Source organism: Papaver somniferum, chromosome 5, assembly GCF_003573695.1.
Source record: "Papaver somniferum cultivar HN1 chromosome 5, ASM357369v1, whole genome shotgun sequence".
In the NCBI taxonomy this organism is placed as follows: Eukaryota; Viridiplantae; Streptophyta; class Magnoliopsida; order Ranunculales; family Papaveraceae; genus Papaver; species Papaver somniferum.
Window position 1 is genome coordinate 51532362 of NC_039362.1, and position 20772 is coordinate 51553133.

General features: G+C 43.2%; 1 protein-coding gene across 1 annotated transcript; it reads right to left on the reverse strand.

Moving 5' to 3' along the window:
• Positions 1-649: 649 nt before the first annotated feature.
• Positions 650-2908, reverse strand: LOC113279043. Its single transcript, XM_026527760.1, has one exon. The coding sequence runs from the start codon at positions 2906-2908 to the stop codon at positions 650-652; it is 2259 nt and encodes a 752-aa protein (XP_026383545.1).
• Between the last annotated feature and the right edge of the window lie 17864 nt (positions 2909-20772).

Sequence of the window (20772 nt, forward strand, 5' to 3'; positions counted from 1 at the left end):
CTAGGAGATATGATCTAAATTCTCCAAAGAAAAAACGATGGCTAACATTTCTTTCTCAGTGGTTGTGTAGTTCAAATGGGCATCGTTTAGGGTTCTACTAGCATAATAAATCACACTAGGTGCTTTATCACGTCGTTGGCCAAGGACAACACCAACCGCATAATCGGACGCATCACACATTAGTTCAAATGGGAGATTTCAATCGGGTGGTTGGATGATAGGGGCAGAAGTCAATAATAATTTAAGCTTCTCAAAAGCTTGAACATAGGCTTTATCAAATACAAAGGCAGTATCTTTAGAAAGTAGGTTAGATAGGGGTAAAGCAGTCTTACTAAAGTCTTTGTTGAAACGACGATAAAATCCAGCATGGCCAAGGAAATATCTAACATCTGTTACATTCTTAGGTTGTATTAATTTTGATATTAGTTCAACCTTTGATTTATCAACTTCTATTCCCTTGGAGGACACCACATTGTCCTAACACTATTCCATATTTAACCATAAAATGACACTTTTCCCAATTAAGAACTAAGTTCTTTTCTTTACAACGTTCTAGAACTAGTGTAAGGTGGTGCAAGCATTCATCTAAAGAGGATCCAAACACCGAAAAATCGTCCATAAAGACCTCGAGAAATCGCTCAACCATGTCCTAAAAGATACTTAGCATGCAACGTTGGAATGTTGGGGGTGCATTACACAACCCAAAAGGCATACGCCTGTAAGCAAACGTACCCAATGGACATGTGAAGGTTGTTTTCTCTTGGTCCTCCGGTGCTATAGGGATTTGGTTATGACCAGAATAACCATCTAGGAAGCAATAATGGCCGTGGCCAGCTAATCTTTCTAACATCTGGTCTATGAATGGTAAAGGAAAGTGGTCTTTCCTTGAGGCTGAGTTCAGCTTACGGTAGTCTATACATACTCTCCACCCGGTAGTAACACGAGTAGGTATCAAGTCATTGTTCTCATTCCCAACTGCTGTAACCCCAGATTTCTTTGGGACAACCTGGACAGGATTGACCCATTTACTATCAGAGATGGGGTATATGATACCCGCATCTAATAATTTGAGCACCTCAGTGCGAACAACTTCCTTCATATTAGGATTCAAACGTCTCTGCATTTCTTTTGAAGTTTGGGCACCCTCATCTAGGTAGATGTGGTGCATACAATCAGCAGGACTAGTTCCTTTCAAATCTTCTATAGTCCACCCTATCGCAATCTTGTGCTCTCGGAAAACACGAACTAATCTACTTTCCTGATCGGTCTTTAAGTTAGAGGAAATTATGACAGGAAGAGTATTTTCACTACCAAGAAATACATATGTCAGTGTATCTGGTAGCAGCTTTAATTCAAGGGTAGATGCTTTAACTGATGATGGCAGGGTTTTATCTATGGTCGGTGGAAGAGGTTCTAGTTTACGCTGCCATTTTCCATAATTCATTACTGGCGCAGAATCAAACAACGCATTAACTTCTTCAAAATGACTATCCTCATCATAGTAGGATCCCAAGTGGGCCAAGCACGCCTCTAAAGGATCACTAACACTATTAATGGTAAAGGTATTCTCAACTAGAGAATCAATCATGCATATAGACTCATAGTGTTCGGGGTCCGGTGGGGCTTGTAATTCCTTAAAAACGTTCACTGAGATTTTCTGATTTCCAAAGGAAAATTCTACTAGGCCAGTTTGGCAATGTATGACTGCATTTGCAGTGGCTAGAAACGGAAGACCTAGGATGATTGGGATATTTATATCTTGACTAAAGACAAGTTGAGTGTCCAAAATGACAAAGTCAACTGGATAGATAAAGTTTTCTACCTGAACCAAAACGTCTTCAATAATTCCACGTGGGATTTTGACTGACCTATCGGCTAACTGTAGTGTTATCCTAGTTGGTTTCATATCACCTAGTCCAAGTTGTTCATATACCGATAACGGTAAAAGATTCACACTAGCCCCAAGATCTAAAAGAGCATTTTCTATCTTTTGGCTACCTATAACACATGTGACAGTAGGACAACCAGGATCTTTAAATTTGACTGGGTACTTTTGTGAGATTATGGAACTAACTTGTCGGGTCAAAAATGCATTTTTATGGACACTGGCGTCTCTCTTGACAGTGCACATCTCTTTTAGGAACTTGCACATATCCGGTACATGTTTTATTGCATCTAATAAAGGCAGGTTGATCTTAACTTGCTTAAAGATGTCTAGGATTTCAGCATATGTACTAGGATTTTTCTTAGCGAGTCTATGAGGAAATGGTGCGGGTGGTGTGTACACTCTCTCAGGGATATCTTCCTCACTTGGACTCTTAGCACACTCAGGCCCATTAAGGCCTTTAGAAGAAGTTTGGTCAACCTCAGTCTCTTTTTCAGCTGTACTTTTGTCGTTAGGTGGTTCTACCGAGTTCTCTAGAGTTTTACCACTCCTAAGGGTGATAACTGCTTTGATATGTTCATTGTGGTTAGAACTAGCCGACCTATTAACCTGGTTAACTCCTTTCGGATATGGAGTCGTTTGGATAGGAAATGTCCCGTTCTTCCTATCATTTAACCGGTTTGAAAGTTGACTTATTTGAGTTTCTAAGTTGCTAATAGCTTGGGCATTATTTTGCTGGTTACGCTGACTCATTAGGACAAAGTCATCGAGCTTTTGGTTGCTTTGGACAACACTTTGAGCTAAAAGTTTCAGGGATTCCTCTAAAGATGTCAACTTATGATCAACTGGGCTTGGTTCTTGGAATTGAGTTTGGTTCCTATGAAAACCTGGTGGTGGGTTGCTAGATGCGCCACCCTGTTGGGCACCTTTAGACCACGAAAAATTGGGGTTATGTCTCCAACCAGGGTTATACGTATTATAATAGAGATCAACCTTGGGTCTACCCTCAAATTTAGAGTTCATATCACCATGTAGGACACTAACCTGGTCACGAGTAGTTTCAGTTGGGTAAAACAGGGGGCACTGAGGTCTAGTATGACTTTGGTCACCACAAATCACTGTTACAACTCATAGCCTGGGTATACCTTTGGTTCATTTCTAAGGCCTCTAGACACCTAAGGATATCATAGGGTTCCTAGTTATTTCGGGCTCCCTCATTGAAGCCCATTGACGAGTCTTTTCTGCTAAATCGATGAACTCGTCAAAACATTCATCTGGGTCTTGATGGGTAAATTCTCCACCACTCATTGTTTCTACCTGCATTCGGGTTTCACTATCAAGGCCCTCATATAAGATTTGGGCCATGTGGGCTTTCTCAAAGCTATCGTGTGGGCATTGGTATGACAATTCATTAAACCTTTCTATGTAATCATGTAAGCTCTCACCTATTTTCTGCTTAAAAGTTTGGATAGACTGTCGAATAGCAACAGTCTTGTGGTGTGGGTAGAGCTTCTTAACAAGGCCTTTACAAGGACATCCTAGGTGGTGATTGTTTTAGAGGGAATCAAATGGTACCACTCATTGGCTCTCTCTTTTAAGGAAAAAGAAAGCAAACGCAACCTAAGCACATCTTTTGTGACGTTCGGATAATTCATTGTGTCACAGATTATTTCAAAGTCTCTTATGTGGGTATACAGGTTTTCATTCTCTATTCCCCTAAATGTTCGAAGCATGCTAAATGTCCCAGGTTTAATATCAAACTTAACGGTAGTGGCCGGTAAAACAACCCCAGGTTCACGTATCACTCTAGACGGGTTCAATCGGTCCCTAAGAGATTTGGTTGGTGGGATTTCACCATCATTTTCATTAACCATCTTGGAAAAAATAGAAGTACCACCTATATCCGTGTAGCGGGTCGGAGTCAAATTAAAAAGGTCGTTTTCCTCAAATCTATTTCCTACTCGTTTCTAATGGCGCATACACAAGCAAAAATACTACTGAAGCAAGAAAATCGTGCACATGCAAATGCTGGGGTTCACTAATTTAGGTAAGCTTGGGTTACCTACATCAAAATATACCTACAGTCAAAGACTGGTCATATGTACTGGGCTGAGATTTGTGGTGTTTCGAATGATAACGCCCAAAGGGTTCACCGTACTAAACCACGTGTTTTCCTAAAATCGGTGCCAGAAGAATCGTGCAATAAGTGTGTGCACGTGTATTTTTTTTAATTAAATAAAATAAAATAAAGGAAATATACACAAAAGGAAATAAAATCCAAAAGAATAAATAAAATTTGGGTTTTATTACTTACCTCTTTTGGTTTGCAATTCCACAATAAATGTAGAATATTACCTGCACAATAAAAACAATAAAAATACCCAGGTAAAATCAAAGAAAAAAAACTAAAAAAGAAATAAATAACAATCTAAAACCTAACCTAAAGGAAAGTCCGCGTCGATGGCCCCAAAAACTGATGTAGTTTTTACAAGTGTGTTTATGGGTGAAAACTATTTCTGCCGGTTTTGGTAATTTGGGGTGTGTGGATGAGAAATGAATCTAAACCCTAAACAAATGCAATGCACGGGAGTGCTTGTGATTCGAGAAATCAATCTTTACAACTCTGGCCTAAACCAAGTAGTGGCCGTTCCAGACTTGCTTCGGTCACAAAGTGAATGAGATGGGGTTGATCTTAGGGAGGGAAGCGAAGAAGGTGTTGAGATTGTGAAGGTGTTGGCTGTGTATGACTCGTATCAGAAAGCTGAACTGGCTTGCAGAATGAAAGCTATCAGTTCTGTCTTCTTGTCTCTTTTGGAAATAGGGAGGAGAACCTATTTATACAAGTCATTGCGCCCAACCCACGTTTTTGATGGGAAGTGGGGGAAGTGGAGTGATGGAGTAGTGGAGTCGTGGTAATTGTCACACGATCAGGTAAAGCCCACTTCTCCCATCATCACTAACCGTCCATGACTTCCTGACACGTTCTTATGATGGCGCGTTGTGCGCTGCACGTTGTAAACCGCCAGACCAATACCCCAGTAAGTATCCCCTAGTTTGTGACATGATTAATGTCTCGAGTGTGTGGATTTTGGGACCCACAAAAGGTTGCATGTGATGCTAGATTAAATAACTAAGTTATTTAGGAAGTCGATATTTATGAAATATCGTGTGTATTCTATGCATGTAATGCATCGAATATATTCAACATGTAGGAAGCATCGCTATCTTAAGGCTTAACGGAGTAAGTCACGATTAAACGTCTTAAAATAACATCACGTCCGACCATCTTCGAGTGATCGTTTGGAGGCTGTACAGGTAAGCCCTGACTTGGCCGATCACTCTGTGTGGAAGAGTGGTGGACGGTGATCGTGGTGATGCCTCACTGGTCTCCTAATTCCCGTCTTAGGCTGTCCGTCCAAGATGGCGAAGTTGGACGGACGAGATGACTTGCGACCCACATCTGCGACTGTTGGATTAGGGTTTAGGAGGTGCTCAAACACCAACCTTTAGCTTGGTCGAATCCAAGCATGGGACGCGTTTTTGGAAAGACCGATTGGTCATGCGTGTAGACGGCATGCCGATGTACACATACGTACCTCGCTGTCCGATGGATATGCGATCTAAGCCACTCAATTTGTCCGGTAAAGTTGAGTAGTCGAGATCAGCTTGGAAAATAAAACCGCGCGACCATGCCTAGTTTGGGTGCACGAATCGAGACACCTAGCCATGGTTTGTCTTGGTCGGTCGGACATGGAGATATATGGGTCCACATTGATCATGTTGATACTCTTCGGACCTGCTTAGTCTATTCCTGGACCCTTCATCCAAGCTGGAGAAAACGGACGCTCGCGATCAATTTGCGACATATGCATGTCGCAAACCCTAATTAGGGTTTCCAGCCGGTTGTGTGCATGCTAGTTTGGCCGACCGAAATTGCACCCTACACTCCTCACCTGGAGAGGTCGATCGTGTGGGACCCACATTGGGCGGGTGGTGAACACGCCAATACCTTTCTGGCGGTTATGGGTCTGATCTAAGCCATCCAATCATGCTGGTGAAGTTGGATGGTCGTGATCAATTTAAGACCTTTAGTGGAATTTCCTGCGACCCTTTGAACCTCACGCCGGCCGAAATTCGGGCAAATGTACGTAATTATGTGGCTAGGTCAGGGGAGGATCGATTATGCAGGCGTGAAGGGGGCCCGCCGGTGTGCAGGACAACGCTTGTCCAACCGTCCATGGGACGATATACGCCGTCCAACTATGCCTGTGAAGTTGGACAGACGTGATGAATTTGAGACTGCCGTAGGCGGCCTTTGTTCGTACGACTCCTCCAATCCTCTCCATACCAGCCTGGACATCCAACTTCAGGCTGGTGCTCGGTGGTAGTTTGGGAGGCATGGTAGGTATTCGACCAAACAGGGCATAAGCGGGCCCACTGGTGGTCATTAAGGTGGTAGCCTGCTCCTGCTGAGGATCGTCTAGGCAGGTTAAATCATGCGGCCAACTTGCGTGGTAGTTATTATTTATGAGACTGAGATGGCAGTCCAGATGCTCGATCAGGCTAGTATAACACACCGAGAGATGTATGCTCAATCGGGATAGTATAACACACCGAGAGTTGTAGCCTTTACGGGTATTTCGTGCATGCCTCATTAGTGACACTTGGAGATTCGTGTTATTCTGCTGAGAGCAGCACTCAGTCGTCATGCCGCACCAATAATGAGAGTTCAGCAGGAACATCACAGGAAATACAAGGCTGGTCATGCATTAATTGATAATGCTATAAATTCACAGAATACTGGGATTCTTTCCATATGCTTCATTCTAGGTGAATTAGTAAAGTGAAGACGTATTCATCACTTATCAGTGGCTTTATCCTTTGCAGGATGTCAGCGCATAATTCTGGCTTTTACAATTTTAGCTTTAAATGAAAATCCACCATCAACATTAAGTCCCCTGCCTAGCACATGATGGTTACACTATTGTGGTGTAGGCATGAGATGGTGACAAATTAGTATATTGAAATGACCAATCTAAAGTAAACATATATTTACCGCATAGATAGATATCGTCAGGTGTGTCCTGGAGATGGTCAAACCTGATTAGGGTTGTGGAGGAAGCAAGACTTGGTCAGAAGAGCCGCTCTGGTTCCCTTGGGTTTCCTTCGTATATGTCTGGGCAGAGCTTGGACCGTTTCTTGGACTTGGTGCGCTCCCATCCATTATACGACGGCTTCTCTCAAATATATCCGATAAACATTGTTGATTGTTATCCCGAATTAGCAGCCTTTATAGGTGGCAAGTGAAGACTCCTTTTCTCCTTGAGATTCTGTTAGCTCGTGAAATATAAAGAAAATTCTAAGGACGTCTCCTATCGCAGAATCGTTTTCTTCTATATTCCAGGTACTGCTCCGCGCTTATTCGATCTTCTGATTGACTGACGATGATTTTTTTGTAACCATAACTTATTCTCCTTCGCAGTTTATCATGGAAGCGGTTGGTGATGATCACTCTGTAACTTCTCCAGAAAAAAGTTTTGAAGTCAACAAGCCTGACGAGGCTGGTGCACATGAGGAGGTAATGGCTAAGATCGATCTCCCACTCCGTGAAGTCGGTCGTGCTATACAGGGGATGTCCATTCTGCACCTGCGTATTGCCAGGGAACGTATCTGTGCCCTTTCAGCTGCGATTGACATGGATGAGCAATGGAGGCGCGATGAAGCGTTGCGAGTACCAACGATCGCAAGATCTGAGAGGTTTGCAGCACGGTTAAAGAAGCGGAGGGTTGAACACAAACAGCCTCTTGGTGGAGACAAGTGTGATTATCCAATCCACAATGGCGTGATAATCCTCGATTCTGACACTGACGAACCTGAGCATCTGAAAGTGATCAACACAATTGCCAACGCTGCCGTGTCTCTTGGGGAAGATGTGGAAGCGGTCTTTGTTGATGCTGTTGAGGCGGATAGCGTTGCTGCAGAAATATCCGAAGTGGAAGCTGAGGCAGATCCAGAGGAAGAAGCAGTAGCGGTCAACGATGGCGACGGTGTTGAAGCAGGCTCCAGTGGTGGTGGAGACGCAACCAATCTTCTTGACGACTAAATTTTCCTGTTCTTTCTCTTTTCTTCATTTCTGGGCTTTTCTTCTCGTAATTTGTGAACATTTTCCTTGCACTCAGTGGTGGCTGAGTTTAAGGTCCTTTTTTACTTGCTTGATTGAATAAGGGTTTCACACTGCTTTTTGATGTAAATCTTCTATATATCGGATGCAATCATAATATGTTGTTCTTGCAATGAAAAAGAGAATGCCATAATGAAACACCACAGACCTGTCTATGCTCCTGACGCGAGATCTCTCTGGTCTTGCTGGGGTAAATGGCCCGAAATATTTTTCTTCTTCCGCACACATTCTCTTTCCCAATATCTTCCAGGGAATACAAGATGTTTGTTTAAGGTTTCCTTCCAGGCCTGCTCTAGTGGGTAATGATGATTTAGGCTGACTCAGGACTTTGTTTCTTTCTTTAGGGGTAAATAAATTCATAGATGGAAAATATTTTGATTAATTTAAAAATTGAAAATTGAAACCCTAATTATGAATGCAAGTATTGCAATCATTTTCTGGAGGAATTACAAGTGCGGCATGAAAAGGAAATTGTAAAAGAAACACGCTGGAGGAAATAGCATAGCGTTTTAAAGTGTGGAGGACGCTGGAAAGTGGTAGCACATCGTCTTAAGTACGGTAGGTTTTGAGCCATTGTGAGTGAATTGTTGCGCCTTCCAGTTTGTCAGCGTTGATGAGCTTGCAGTAGCCGCCTAGGATAACATCTGCTACCAGGTACGATTCATCCTCCCTTTCGGCAGGTGGGGTGGTCATTTTCACCGTCATGCTCCCAACCTTGAATGCAGTCATCTTCGTCACCAGATCTCCAATTCCAAATGGGTTTGGGCGTTGTACAGATACCCAGTCCTTGGTATTATCGTCCTTGATCGAGACAACTTCTAAGATCCTGATAAAACGCTTGAAGGGACCGGCCTCCCATTAACATCTCCTAGCGGGAGTTGGGTTGTTGGTTGGAGCGAGTCCCCATGGATTATCAAGAGAAATGATTGGTTGCAAAAAGGGTTGCGTGATGAGACTTACTTGATATCAGAACCTTTTAATGTATGCTGATGGGTTCTCTCCAGGAAGTTGCGTCACGTTGGCAAGCTGCAGATACGGCAGCAGAAAGTCTTCAGGTCCAGACGGCTTGTTGGAGATTCTTTCGGGTATCGAAACCGGTAGAGGAAAATTCCCAGTGTTGCCTTGTTGTCGTGTATCCAAGAGCGTCCTAGGACCATGTCATAATTGGGATGTTCTTTGACTATGTATAACTTTGCTTGCGTCAAGGCATCACCCAATTTAACTTCAAGATCGATGTATCCATAGGCATCTCCAAGTTCTCCTTCTGGATTCTTAATCACGGTTGGGCTGCTAGTATCTTCCTGTTTCGAAATCTTTGTCGCCTTCAAGGTCTTGACAGTGATGATGTTGAATTCGGAGGCTGTATCAATCAATGTGCTATCGAACTCGACATCCTTCAAACGAGTGACGGTTAAGAGTCCCAAGTTTCCCTTGCTCGCATCTTCCAAGAAAGGCTGAGGTTTCGAGACTGCTTCCTTCTCTGGATACAAACGCCTTCCTGATACAATGTGGTTGAGGGAAGCAAATATGTCTTGACGCTGGTCCTTGGAGAAATATAATATTTCGCATAAGCGCTCCATCATAGATTGTACAGTCTTGCGAACAGAATCCCTGGAAATCATGTAGTTCCTGATAGGAAGAGGATCTCTATGAACACCTTCATTTCCAAAATGGAGTTCTCCTGTCTCTATATTTTCTCTGAAGATTTGTTTCAGCCTATTGAAGTCCTTGGTCGGATGATGGACGAACCTATGGTAGCAGCAGTACTTGGGGTCCGCCATGTCTTTCTCAGTTGGCGGGCGTCTGATAGGAGGCAGCTTGATAGCATCGTCTTGAATCCATGCTTCCAAGAGTTCCATTACTTCACTCATGGGGAATGGGAAGCCTGCATCTTTGGTGTCTCGTGCAGGAGTCTTGCCCGCTCCCTTTTGAGACGAAGTCGTGTGTACCGGAGCCGCACGCTTGGGTTGTTGTTTCATTGCTGAAGCTTTCATTTTTCCTCCTTCGCGCACCACGCTTACAGAAGGACCAGGGTTGTATTGCTTGTTTTTGAGACGCCTGCTTCCTCGACTCTCACGTGGATCTTCGTTTCGAACAACCCTGGTTCTCTCTAGCAACGCTGGGGCAGTTGTGGCTGAACGCTTAGAAGCTTCATGGAGTTCGGAGAACGTCTGAAAGCCCAGATTCTCTAATAAAGCGCGGTATATGGGTATCATCCCGTTCATTCACATCTCTACCAGCTGACGTTCAATGACGTTCGGATCATGACAATCTAGTGCTTGAGTTCTGAAACTCTTAACGAAGTCGTTCGGATGCTCGTTGTTCCGCTGAGAGACTCTCCCTAGATCTGAAAAGGTGATCTGCTCGGATACGAATAAATACTTTCTGTAGAAAGCACTGACCATCTCTCCCCAATTGGATATGCTGTTAGGCGCGATGTTGTTGTACCAGGTGTACGCCCTTCCCGTAAGTGACTTCGAGAAATCTTTCAGGCGGAGAACATGATTGTACTCATGCTCCCCTAAAGACTCCAAAAATCGAGAGATGTGTTCACGAGCTTTACCAGTACCATCATAGAGGGAGAACTGATGAGAGGTGTATCCACTTGGAAGAGGAATTCGTTGCACATATTGAGGGTACAGCGGCTGATGCTGGTGCGCATCCATTAAATTTCCTTTGCCTCGGTTTTGGAGAAGTCGTTTCAGGTCCTGACGCGTGATGAAGTTGGATGATTGGTCCCTTTTCCTTGGAAGTTCAGGAGCAACACGAGCTTCTTCATTCATGTGGGTCCGAGTGGAAACGACTGCTCCGGGTGTATTGAAGGCATTCCTTGTTGGCTCCAGAGGTTGCCATGAATCTTGTGGCAATCGTTCAGTTAAAGTTTTGAGGAAAGTGAGTGCCTCTTTCTGAGTTGCAGCGATATCCGTTTGAGTCTTAGCAAGAACTTCCTGCCTCTCCATCAAGTCTGCAATGGTAATGGGAGATGGTCCTCCGCTTGTCCCTCCGTCTCCTCTTCCTGATGAAGGAGTGGAAGTTGTTTCTCTGGTGATCACCGGAGGTGTTACACTTGAGGAGATGCCGGGATTCGCGGCTTCTCTGGCTCGGGTGATAGAAGGAGTTTCACTTATTGGAATATCTCCTGCTTCGCTGGCGTTGGTGGTAGAAGAGACGACTCCACGAGATGTATTGACCACAGTAGCTCCACTGACAGGTACATCAACACCGAGAGTGTTATCCACACTAACTCCATCGGAATTGGTTGTTGATCCAGACCTAAGTTCTACCATCTTGAAATGGATTGATGATTGAATTGATTCTAAGATCTACCATTTCGAAATTGATAAAATTGAATCAGATTTTGAAGAAATCGACTTTATAACCGAGAGATTAACCTCCCACTGTGGTCGCCAATTTTTTATGGGTTAAAACTATTTCTGCCAGTTTTGGTAATTTGGGGTGTGTGGATGAGAAATGAATCTAAACCCTAAACAAATGCACTGCACGTGAGTGCTTGTGATTCGAGAAATCAATCTGTACAACTGTGGCCTAAACCAAGAAATGGTCGTTCCAGACTTGCTTCGATCACAAAGTGAAGGAAATGGGGTTGATCTTAGGGAGGGAAGCGAAGAAGATGTTGAGATTGTGAAGGTGTTGGCTGTGTATGACTCGTATCAGAAAGATGAACTGGCTTGCAGAATGAAAGCTATCAGTTCTGGTGTTGGAATACGATTGTATCAACACTTGGCTTATGTCTAGTTGTCTCTTTTGGAAATAGGGAGGAGAAATTATTTATACAAGTCATTGCGCCTAACCCACGTTTCTCATGGGAAGTGGAGGAAGTGGAGTGATGGAGTAGTGGAGTTGCGTGTGTTAGTGTCACAATATCAGTCTTGCCCACTTTTCCCATCATTACTAACCGTCCATGGCTTCCTAACACGTTCTTGTGATGGCGTGTTGTGCGCTGCACGGTGTAAACCGCCAGACCAATACCCTAGTATGTATCCCCCAGTTTGTGACATGATTAATGTCTCGAGTGTGGATCGTGGGACCCACAAAAAGCAGCATGTGATGCTAGATTAAATAACTAAGTTATTTAGGAAGTCGATATTTGTGAAATATCGTGTGCATTCTATGTATGTAATGCATCAAATATATTCAACGTGTATGAAGCATCGCTGTTTTAAGGCTTAACGGAGTAAGTCACGATTAAGCGTCTTAAAATAGCATCACGTCCGACCATCTTCGAGTGATCGTTTGGAGGCTATACAGGTAATCCCTGACTTGGCCGATCACTCTGTGTGGAAGAATGGTGGACGGTGATCGTGGTGATGCCTCACCGGTCGCCTAACTCCTGTCTTAGGTTGTCCGTCCAAGCTGGCGAAGTTAGACGGATGAGATTACTTGCGACCCACATCTGCGACCGTTGGATTAGGGTTTAGGAGGTGCTCAAACACCAACCTTTAGCTTGGTCGAATCCAAGCATGGGACGCGTTTTTGGAAAGACCGATTGGTCATGCGTGTAGACGGCATGCCGGTGTACACGTCCGTACCTCGCTGTCCCATGGATATACGATCTAAGCCACTCAATTTGTCCGGTAAAGTTGAGTGGTCGAGATCAGTTTACAATAGAAAACCGCGCGACCATGCCTTGTTTGGGCGCACGAATCGAGACACCTAGCCATGGTTTGTCTTGGTCGGTCGGACATGGAGATAGATGGGTCCACATTGATCATGTTGATACTCTCCGGACCTGCTTAGTCTATTCCTGGACCCTTCATCCAAGTTGGCGAAAATGGACGCTCGCGATTAATTTGCGACATATGCATGTCGCAAACCCTAATTAGGGTTTCCGGCCGGTTGCGTGCACGCTAGTTTGGCCGACGGAAATTGCACCCTACACTCCTCATCTGGAGAGGTCGATCGTGTGGGACCCACATTGGGCCAGTGGTGAACACGCCAGTACCTGTCTGGCGGTTATAGGTCTGATCTAAGCCATCCAATCATGCTGGTGAAGTTGGATGGTCGTGATCAATTTAGGACCTTTAGTGGAATTTCCTGTGACCCTTTGAACATCACGTCGGCCGAACTTCGGGAAACTGTACCTGATTATGTGGCTAGGTCAGGGGAGGATCGATTATGCAGGCGTGAAGGGGCATGCCGGTGTGCAGGACAACGCTTGTCCAACCGTCCATGTGAGGATCTACGCCGTCCAACTATGTCGGTGAAGTTGGACGGACGTGATGAATTTGAGACTGCCATAGGAGGCCTTTGTTCGTACGACTCCTCCAAGCCGCTCCATACCAGCCTGGACATCCAACTTCAGGCTGGTGCTCGGTGGTAGTTTGGGAGGCATGGTAGGTATTCGACCAAACAGGGCATAAGCGGGCCCACTGGTGGTCATTAAGGTGGTAGCCTGCTCCTGTTGAGGATTGTCTAGGCAGGTTAAATCATGCGGCCAACTTGCGCGGTCATGATTATTTCTGAGACTGAGATGGACAGTCCAGATGCTCGAACGGGCTAGTATAACACAACGAGAGATGTATGCTCAATCGGGCTAGTATAACACACCGAGAGTTGTAGCATGTACGGGTATTTCGTGCATGCCTCATTAGTGACACTTGGAGATTCGTGTTACTCTGCTGAGAGCAGCACTCAGTCGTCATGCCGCACCAATAATGAGAGTTCAGCAGGAACAGCACATGAAATGAAAGGCTGGTCATGCATTAATTGATAATGCTATAAATTCACAGAATACTGGGATTGTTGCCATATGCTCCATTCTAGGTGAATTAGTAAAGTGGAGAAGTATTCATTACTTATCAGTGGCTTTATCCTTTGCAGGATGTCAGCGCATAATTTTGGCTTTTACAATTTTAGCCTTAAATGAAAATCCACCATCAACAAAGTGGTAAGTAGAAGGTTCGATTCTCGAACTATTTTCAAAGGTTTGATTTCAGATTAATAAAGAAAATACTAAGACAAACTAATAAAAATTGATTTTTGGTTTATCAAGGAGAGATGATTCTAGGGTTTTGGATTCCACTACTTCCAGTATTCGTAAACTCAATAACAATTTCTTTGACAAAATACTCCTAGTTTACTCAAAACAATTTTCGAACTCAATCTCATGTTTTGGAAAATATAATGTTACAAGATCTTTTTTTTATGACTCTCGTCGCTATTCTACGGCCTAATTTTCCTTCGCTTATAAAAGATCGGTAGCTAAACTACCCAAAACAATTTTTACGAAGCATATAAAGAAGAGAAAATTTTTAATAATTTAAAAGCACAATATTGGAGTATTTATGTCAAAGAAAATAATTACTAAGAATTACGCATCAAAAATAGCTTCTTCCAAAATCCTACAAAAGAAATTTAGCTACTCATGGATTCAAAATTGGAGAAAACTTGATTATTCATTGTATTCAAAAAGTAATAAAAATAGCTTACAATGATTTCCAGTCGCTAAAGGAGTTTAGCCACGAAGCTGTTACAATAGCTCAGTTGTGAAAGATCTACTGCAACTTATACATTGTACAATATTGTTCTTCTGCGGTTGAATATAAGACTGCTACTGCGACTGTTTTGAACGGCCTATGTTCTTCGTGTTCTTGGGTGAGCAGCAGGAAGATTTCTTCTAAACCTTTCTTTTTCTTGATTCTAAGCCTATACTTTCTCCTAGACTCTCTGTATGCTCTCTACAGAGAGTCTCTTGCTTTTTCCTCCTCCGAAAGTCACCGGATTTTCTCTCCAAGTTACGGGATTATCTTCCTCTACCTTCCCTGTTTATACGTCTTCAATTCAGTACTCCTTCCAAATATAGATTGCGAAACAATTATAGAAGATATCTTCCCCTTTTTTAACTCGAGTAACTTCCAAAACAAAACCCGAGTATTTCCATTCCCCTGTTTTAGATAACTACCACAAATAAGATGATTTGATCCCATTTTTATCTCCCAAAACACGTCAACTACCTATGAATAAGGTTATCAACCGTATTCGCGTGTTTAACTCTTCCAAAAATACCACCAAGAACCCGTGATACTTTGTATCCTTGTTTACGTGAGATAAATATGAAAACTTGATCTTTCTTTGATTAAAACCCATATACCCGTCCTGTTTTGATAAAACAGGCCCAATCCAAGTCATATCCAACACAAAATTCTCGAAGACTTCTCCCAAATTCATTACAGAATGATTCACAGGTGCAGCTGAAATTTCTCGGACTTTCTCTAACTTCCCTGTATGGTCGAGAACCCATGATACAACCAATTCTGATCTAATTAGTCCACCATACCAACCCTATTATGCTCTAACAGGTCCAGCCCAAGTCAAAACAACGATTGAATCTCTTTCTAACTCGCTGAAAATCGAACCCTAAATTTGTTTCTTCAAAACCCATTTTCCCGTCAAAATCTGTGAGCTCTGATTCATCTTTTGCCGATTAACTAGCCAATTCTGGTCAAAACAAAGACCATTACCATCCCTGTTTCGTCCTTAGGAACAAACCCATTTAGTTTCAGAACTTTAGTCTCATCACAACCCATTCAAATCCCAAACCTTAATTTTGCAGCCATTAAAACCTGATTTCCCGCCAAAATTTGAAATTCAAACGGAGAAGATGACCTCCCCATATCCAACAGTGGTGTCCCTTTAGCAGTTTGGGGTATAAATAACAGTTCTTGGGGTGTGAATAGCAATTTGTGGGCTGTAAATAACAAAAAATCCTCTGGATGTCTTTAACACATTTCTCCGAAGGTTCAAACACCACTTTTCGAATTCTTCCATCAACAACAGCCGTCTCTTACCTCTCAGATCCACTTCTTTTCTTCAATTTCTTTTCATCACTAAAGCTGTCATGCTTTCCAGACATAACTTGCATCACTAAAGCCGACATGCTTTTCAGATAGAGATGAAGAAATAAAAGCAAATAATGAGAAATAATTAGCCTCCAACAATAGTTGCACATGAAATGACACTTTAGCCCTTTTAAGCGACGTTTCTTCTTCTTTTGTTCCAAAGTACCTAAAACTCAAAATTAAACATAAAATACATAATTTACAAGAAAACTTGGCAAAGAAAGCATAAAAAATAGATAAATATCAAGGTATTTTAGACACCTATCAACGCCCATTATAAGAAAGTGTCAGGAAACCGGGCAGATAGCGGCGGCAAGAAGTAGTGGGTGTAAACTAACCTGTTTTCTTCAAAGTGGGGACGTGGTTTCTAGCATTTACACATTACCCCACTTCTCCATCACTCAACTACTCCCACTTCCTACGAGATCAGGGTGCGTTCAATTATGATTTGTATAAATAGGTTTCTACCTATTTCAACCAGACAACAACAGAGTTTTGGTTAACAACAACACAAGTATTCAGAAAAACACCAAAGGACTGATAGCTTACATTCTGAAATCCAGTTCCATACTCTGATATAAGTCATAAAATATCCACACCTTCAGAATTAACCATTCTGGTCTCAACACCTTCTTCGCTTCCCTCCCTAAGACCAACCCTTCTCCTTCACTTTATGACCGAAGCAAGACTGGAACGACCATTTCTTGGTTTAGGCCAGGATTGTATAGATTGATCTCTCAAATCTAAAGTACTCCCGTGCAGTGCATTTGTTTAGGTCTAAATTCGTTTCTCAACAACACACCCAAATTTACCAGAACCGGAAGAAACAGTTTTTACCCATAAACAATTGGCGACCACAGTGGGAGATTAATCTCTCGGTTGCAATATCAATTTTCAATTTTTAATTTCATTTTTTCAATCCCAATTTCAAGATGGTAGAGCTCAGGTCCGGGTCAGCAACAAACCCTGATGCCACCGGCGTTGATAACGTCCTTGGTATCGATGTTCCTTCCAGTGACATCAATGTTCCACCCGTCAGCATGATTAACACCAGCGGCGCAGGAAACGTTCCCTCAAGCGTTACACCTCCGATCACCAGATCCAGAGCCGCTGCAGCCACCCCTAATATTTATTCAAGCGTGACGCCCCCAGTTGTCACTAGAGCCGTCGTCGCTCCACCATCGGGACGAGAGTCTGGAGGAACCAGAGGAGTCCAACCCCCTATTACCATTGCTGATTTGATGGAAAGACAGAAAGTTCTTTCTAAGGCTCAGGCGGACATGGCTTCAACTCAGAAATAGGTACTTACTTTCCTCAAGACACTAACGGAGCGGCTACCGCAGGAACCATGCCAAACAGATCCAATGAGGAGCATTTTTAATACTTCTGGCGACAGTACCTCAGCAGTGCGCACCTTTGTAGATGAAGAGGCCCGTTTTGCTCCTGAACGTCCATTGGAGAGGAATCAGCCATCCAATTTCATCACGCGTGAAGATTTGGAGCGACTTATTCGAAACCGAGACAAAGAAAACCCAGTGGACATGCATCAGCATCAACCTCCATATCCTCCTGATGTGCAAAGAGTTCCTATTCCGAGGGGGTATTATTCTCCTCAAATTCTCCCTTTATGATGGCACTGGTAATGCGCGTGAACATATCTCCCGATTTCTGGAATCCTTGGGTGAACACGAATACAATCATGCCCTCCGCTTGAAGGAATTTTCAAAATCGCTTACCGGAAGAGTGTACACCTGGTACAATAACATCGCACCGAACAACATATCCAACTGGTGTGACATGGTTACAGCCTTCTACAAGAAGTATTTCTTTGTGTCTGAGCAAATCACCTTCTCAGTTTAGGAAGGATGTTTCAACGAAACAATGAACATCCAAATGATTATGTCAAAACATTCAGAATTCAGGCACTGGATTGTTACGATCCAAACGTGACTGAACAACAATTGGTGGAGTCTTGCATCAATGGCATGGTTCTCATTTATCGCACCTTACTGGAGAATCTACGCTTCCAAACATTCTCTGAACTCCATGAAGCTGCTAAGCGGTCAGTCACAACAGCACCAGCATTTTTAGAAAGAACCAGGCCGGACAGGAGTGAAGACGCACGCGAAACTCGAGGAAACAGACGCCTCATCAACAAGTAATATAACACTGTCCCCTCTGTAAGCGTGGTGGGTGAAGGAGGAAAAAGGAAAGCTCCAGGTGATGAGTGCCAAATAATGTATATATTTATCCCTTTTTGTTGGCATTTAACTCATCTTTTGCGCATTAATTATACATTTTATCCCATATTCTGTATTTTCATTGTTTTCAAGAATAAATATTTTTCTTACTTAATTTTGCATTTTTAGGTAATAAATAAAGTCTGGATGAATAGCGGAGCGGAAAAGAGCAGAAAAGCGGTGAAAAGCCGGGAGGAATTACACAAGGAAGCCGTGAAGAATGATGTGCGGAAGACCAAAAAGGGTAGAAATGGGCTTGAAGAAGAGATTTGTTCTTAAAGAAGAAGTGGGCTCAAGATTTTCCAATCCCAAACTCATTTCCCAAACCCATATTCTATACCCAAAAGCCTAAAACCCAAATCCATACCCGCTTGCGTCTTCAGCCGTCATATTGATCTCAGAGTCATCCTACGGTCGCCCCTTGTGCATCAAAGTTTGATACTCCGCCTTTTCACTACAGTTCCTAACTCCATCAAGTGCCGTTCGTTTTTGTTGATCTCTTCATCCGACGGTCGCTCCTCGCTTACCTCCGTATCGCCAGGATCCACCTACCATCTTCCCATCCATCGGTCCAGCTTCGCGAAACATCAAAACCTCTACACCTGCTCAACACCCTAGTACCTAATACCTATACCCATCGCCAAACACACCCTTCCTCAAACCCCATCGACACCATCTTCCCCCCCCCCCCCCCTCTCTGCAACAGTACCACCATCTTCTCCCCAAATCACTCCACCATCTCCCCAAATCACTCTACCACACCACACCAAACCCATCATTACCATCACGTCCTATCCTTTATCAACCACTGATTCTCAATTTCTCATCTCTTCTCACTGAAACCCTAGGTGAGAAATTGGATATAAGTGATGTTAAGCAACAATTGGAGCATGAGATGAACGAGAGAAGTAATTGGAGAGTGGGTCGACGAGATGGAGTGAGTATCTCAACACATTAGGTAAACCAATTTACCTAATTTTCTGTTTTTGGGGAAAAGGGGTTGGAACCCTAATTCTGATAGGGGGAGTATAAATTTGGAATGTTTTGTGTGAGGGGGAGCTCTCGGACTAGCCAGTAGAAACTTGAAACAAAATTTATGCAATTCAAATTTCAGTCTTCTTATGCAGTTACAGTTGATTGTTGTGTGTATGTTATGTTTGAATTATTTTGCATGATGAATGCTTGTGTTTGTAACATGTTGAGTATGAGCTAATTAGCAACAAGCTAAGGCTGTGATGAAGCCTTGGTGCACTGTCAAGTGGTAAATTGCTAGGATAGGATGCCATATGCTTGTTTATCTTGTGCATTGGGAAGAAAGCAGTGCTATGATTGCTTGTGATTGATGTGCTGTCAAAAGACAGTCAATACTAGGGGTATTTCTGTTAGCAAGCTGTTTTTCTTTCCTTTCTATTGTATGCATAGGACTCAACTCAACCTAGGAATATGCTATTTGATTAGGACACCAGGTGGAATCTAAGCCTTAGCTTAGCCACAATTCCTTTTCTTCAGTTTTCTTTAGTCACTGTTTATTCTGTTATTATTCCTTTACTTTTTGCTTTTCTTGCATTTTGAAGCCTTTGTGCACTGAAGTCAGTGCACAAACTCACCTCTGCCCTTGGCTTCCAAGCCTTGGTTCTTGCCTGTTTTCCTTGCTGCTTTGGTTCTTCACTTCTGCCACTTTGTATGCCATATTGTTTTGCCTTGCATTGTCACCATTGTTAGCTTAGGTTTCTCTTATAGTGCTCCCACTCCCTGTGGACTTTCCCCTGCTTTCCTCTTATATTATAAACTTGGCCTTGTATACTTGCAAGTTCTGTGTGTTTTCCTGCACACCAAGTTTTGGCGCCGCTGCCGGGGAGTGGTGTTGCCACTGCTGAGTTCCATTAGCATCTCTGCCTTGCAATCATTGCAGGCCTGCTTCACTATCATTGCAACCCTCTGCTTGCAATCATTGCAGCAGATCATTGCACACTTGCCTGACTATCTTTGCAGGGTTGGCCTGACTATCTTGGCTGACTATCTTTGCACTCTGTGATCATTGCAGGTACCACCTTGGCTGTGCTGCTGCTGGTGCCTTCTCTGCCAAGCTGTGCTGTGCTGTTGCTGCTGCCAAGCCAAAGCCTGCTGCTGCCAAGCCTGCTGCTGCCAACTGGGCTGCCAACTGAAGCTGTCAACTGGGCTCGCCTATTTCTTTGCTGCCGGGCTTGTGCAACCTTTGCTGCTGGGCTCTGTTCCAACCTTTGTTGCTGGGCTTGAACCAACTGAGCTGGGCTTCGCTGCAGACTCTGCTGGGCCTGTGTTGCTGAGTCACTTCAATTGCTGCTGGGCTTGAGCGTGAGCTGCTTAGGACGATCCTAAAGCCCAACTGGGCTGTGCAACTAAAAGGGGACTAAAAGCCTATTTTTGGGCTTCCCTCCAAAAACAAGTAAGCCTAACCCATGAGTTAACCCACTTGGGCCTCATTTAAATTCAAATTCGGGCTTGTAATAATTAATTTAATTATTTATTTGGGATTGTAATAATTTTTATTTATTTTCTTTTTCTTTTTTTTATATTTGGGACTGTAATTATTTTTTTGTTTTTTTTTTTTTCTTTTATTTTTCTTTT

What these genes read in the sequence shown, in the direction of transcription:
- LOC113279043 (XM_026527760.1), bottom strand. Translation starts at nt 2,908, where the DNA reads ATGAACTCTAAATTTGAGGGTAGACCCAAGGTTGATCTCTATTATAAT.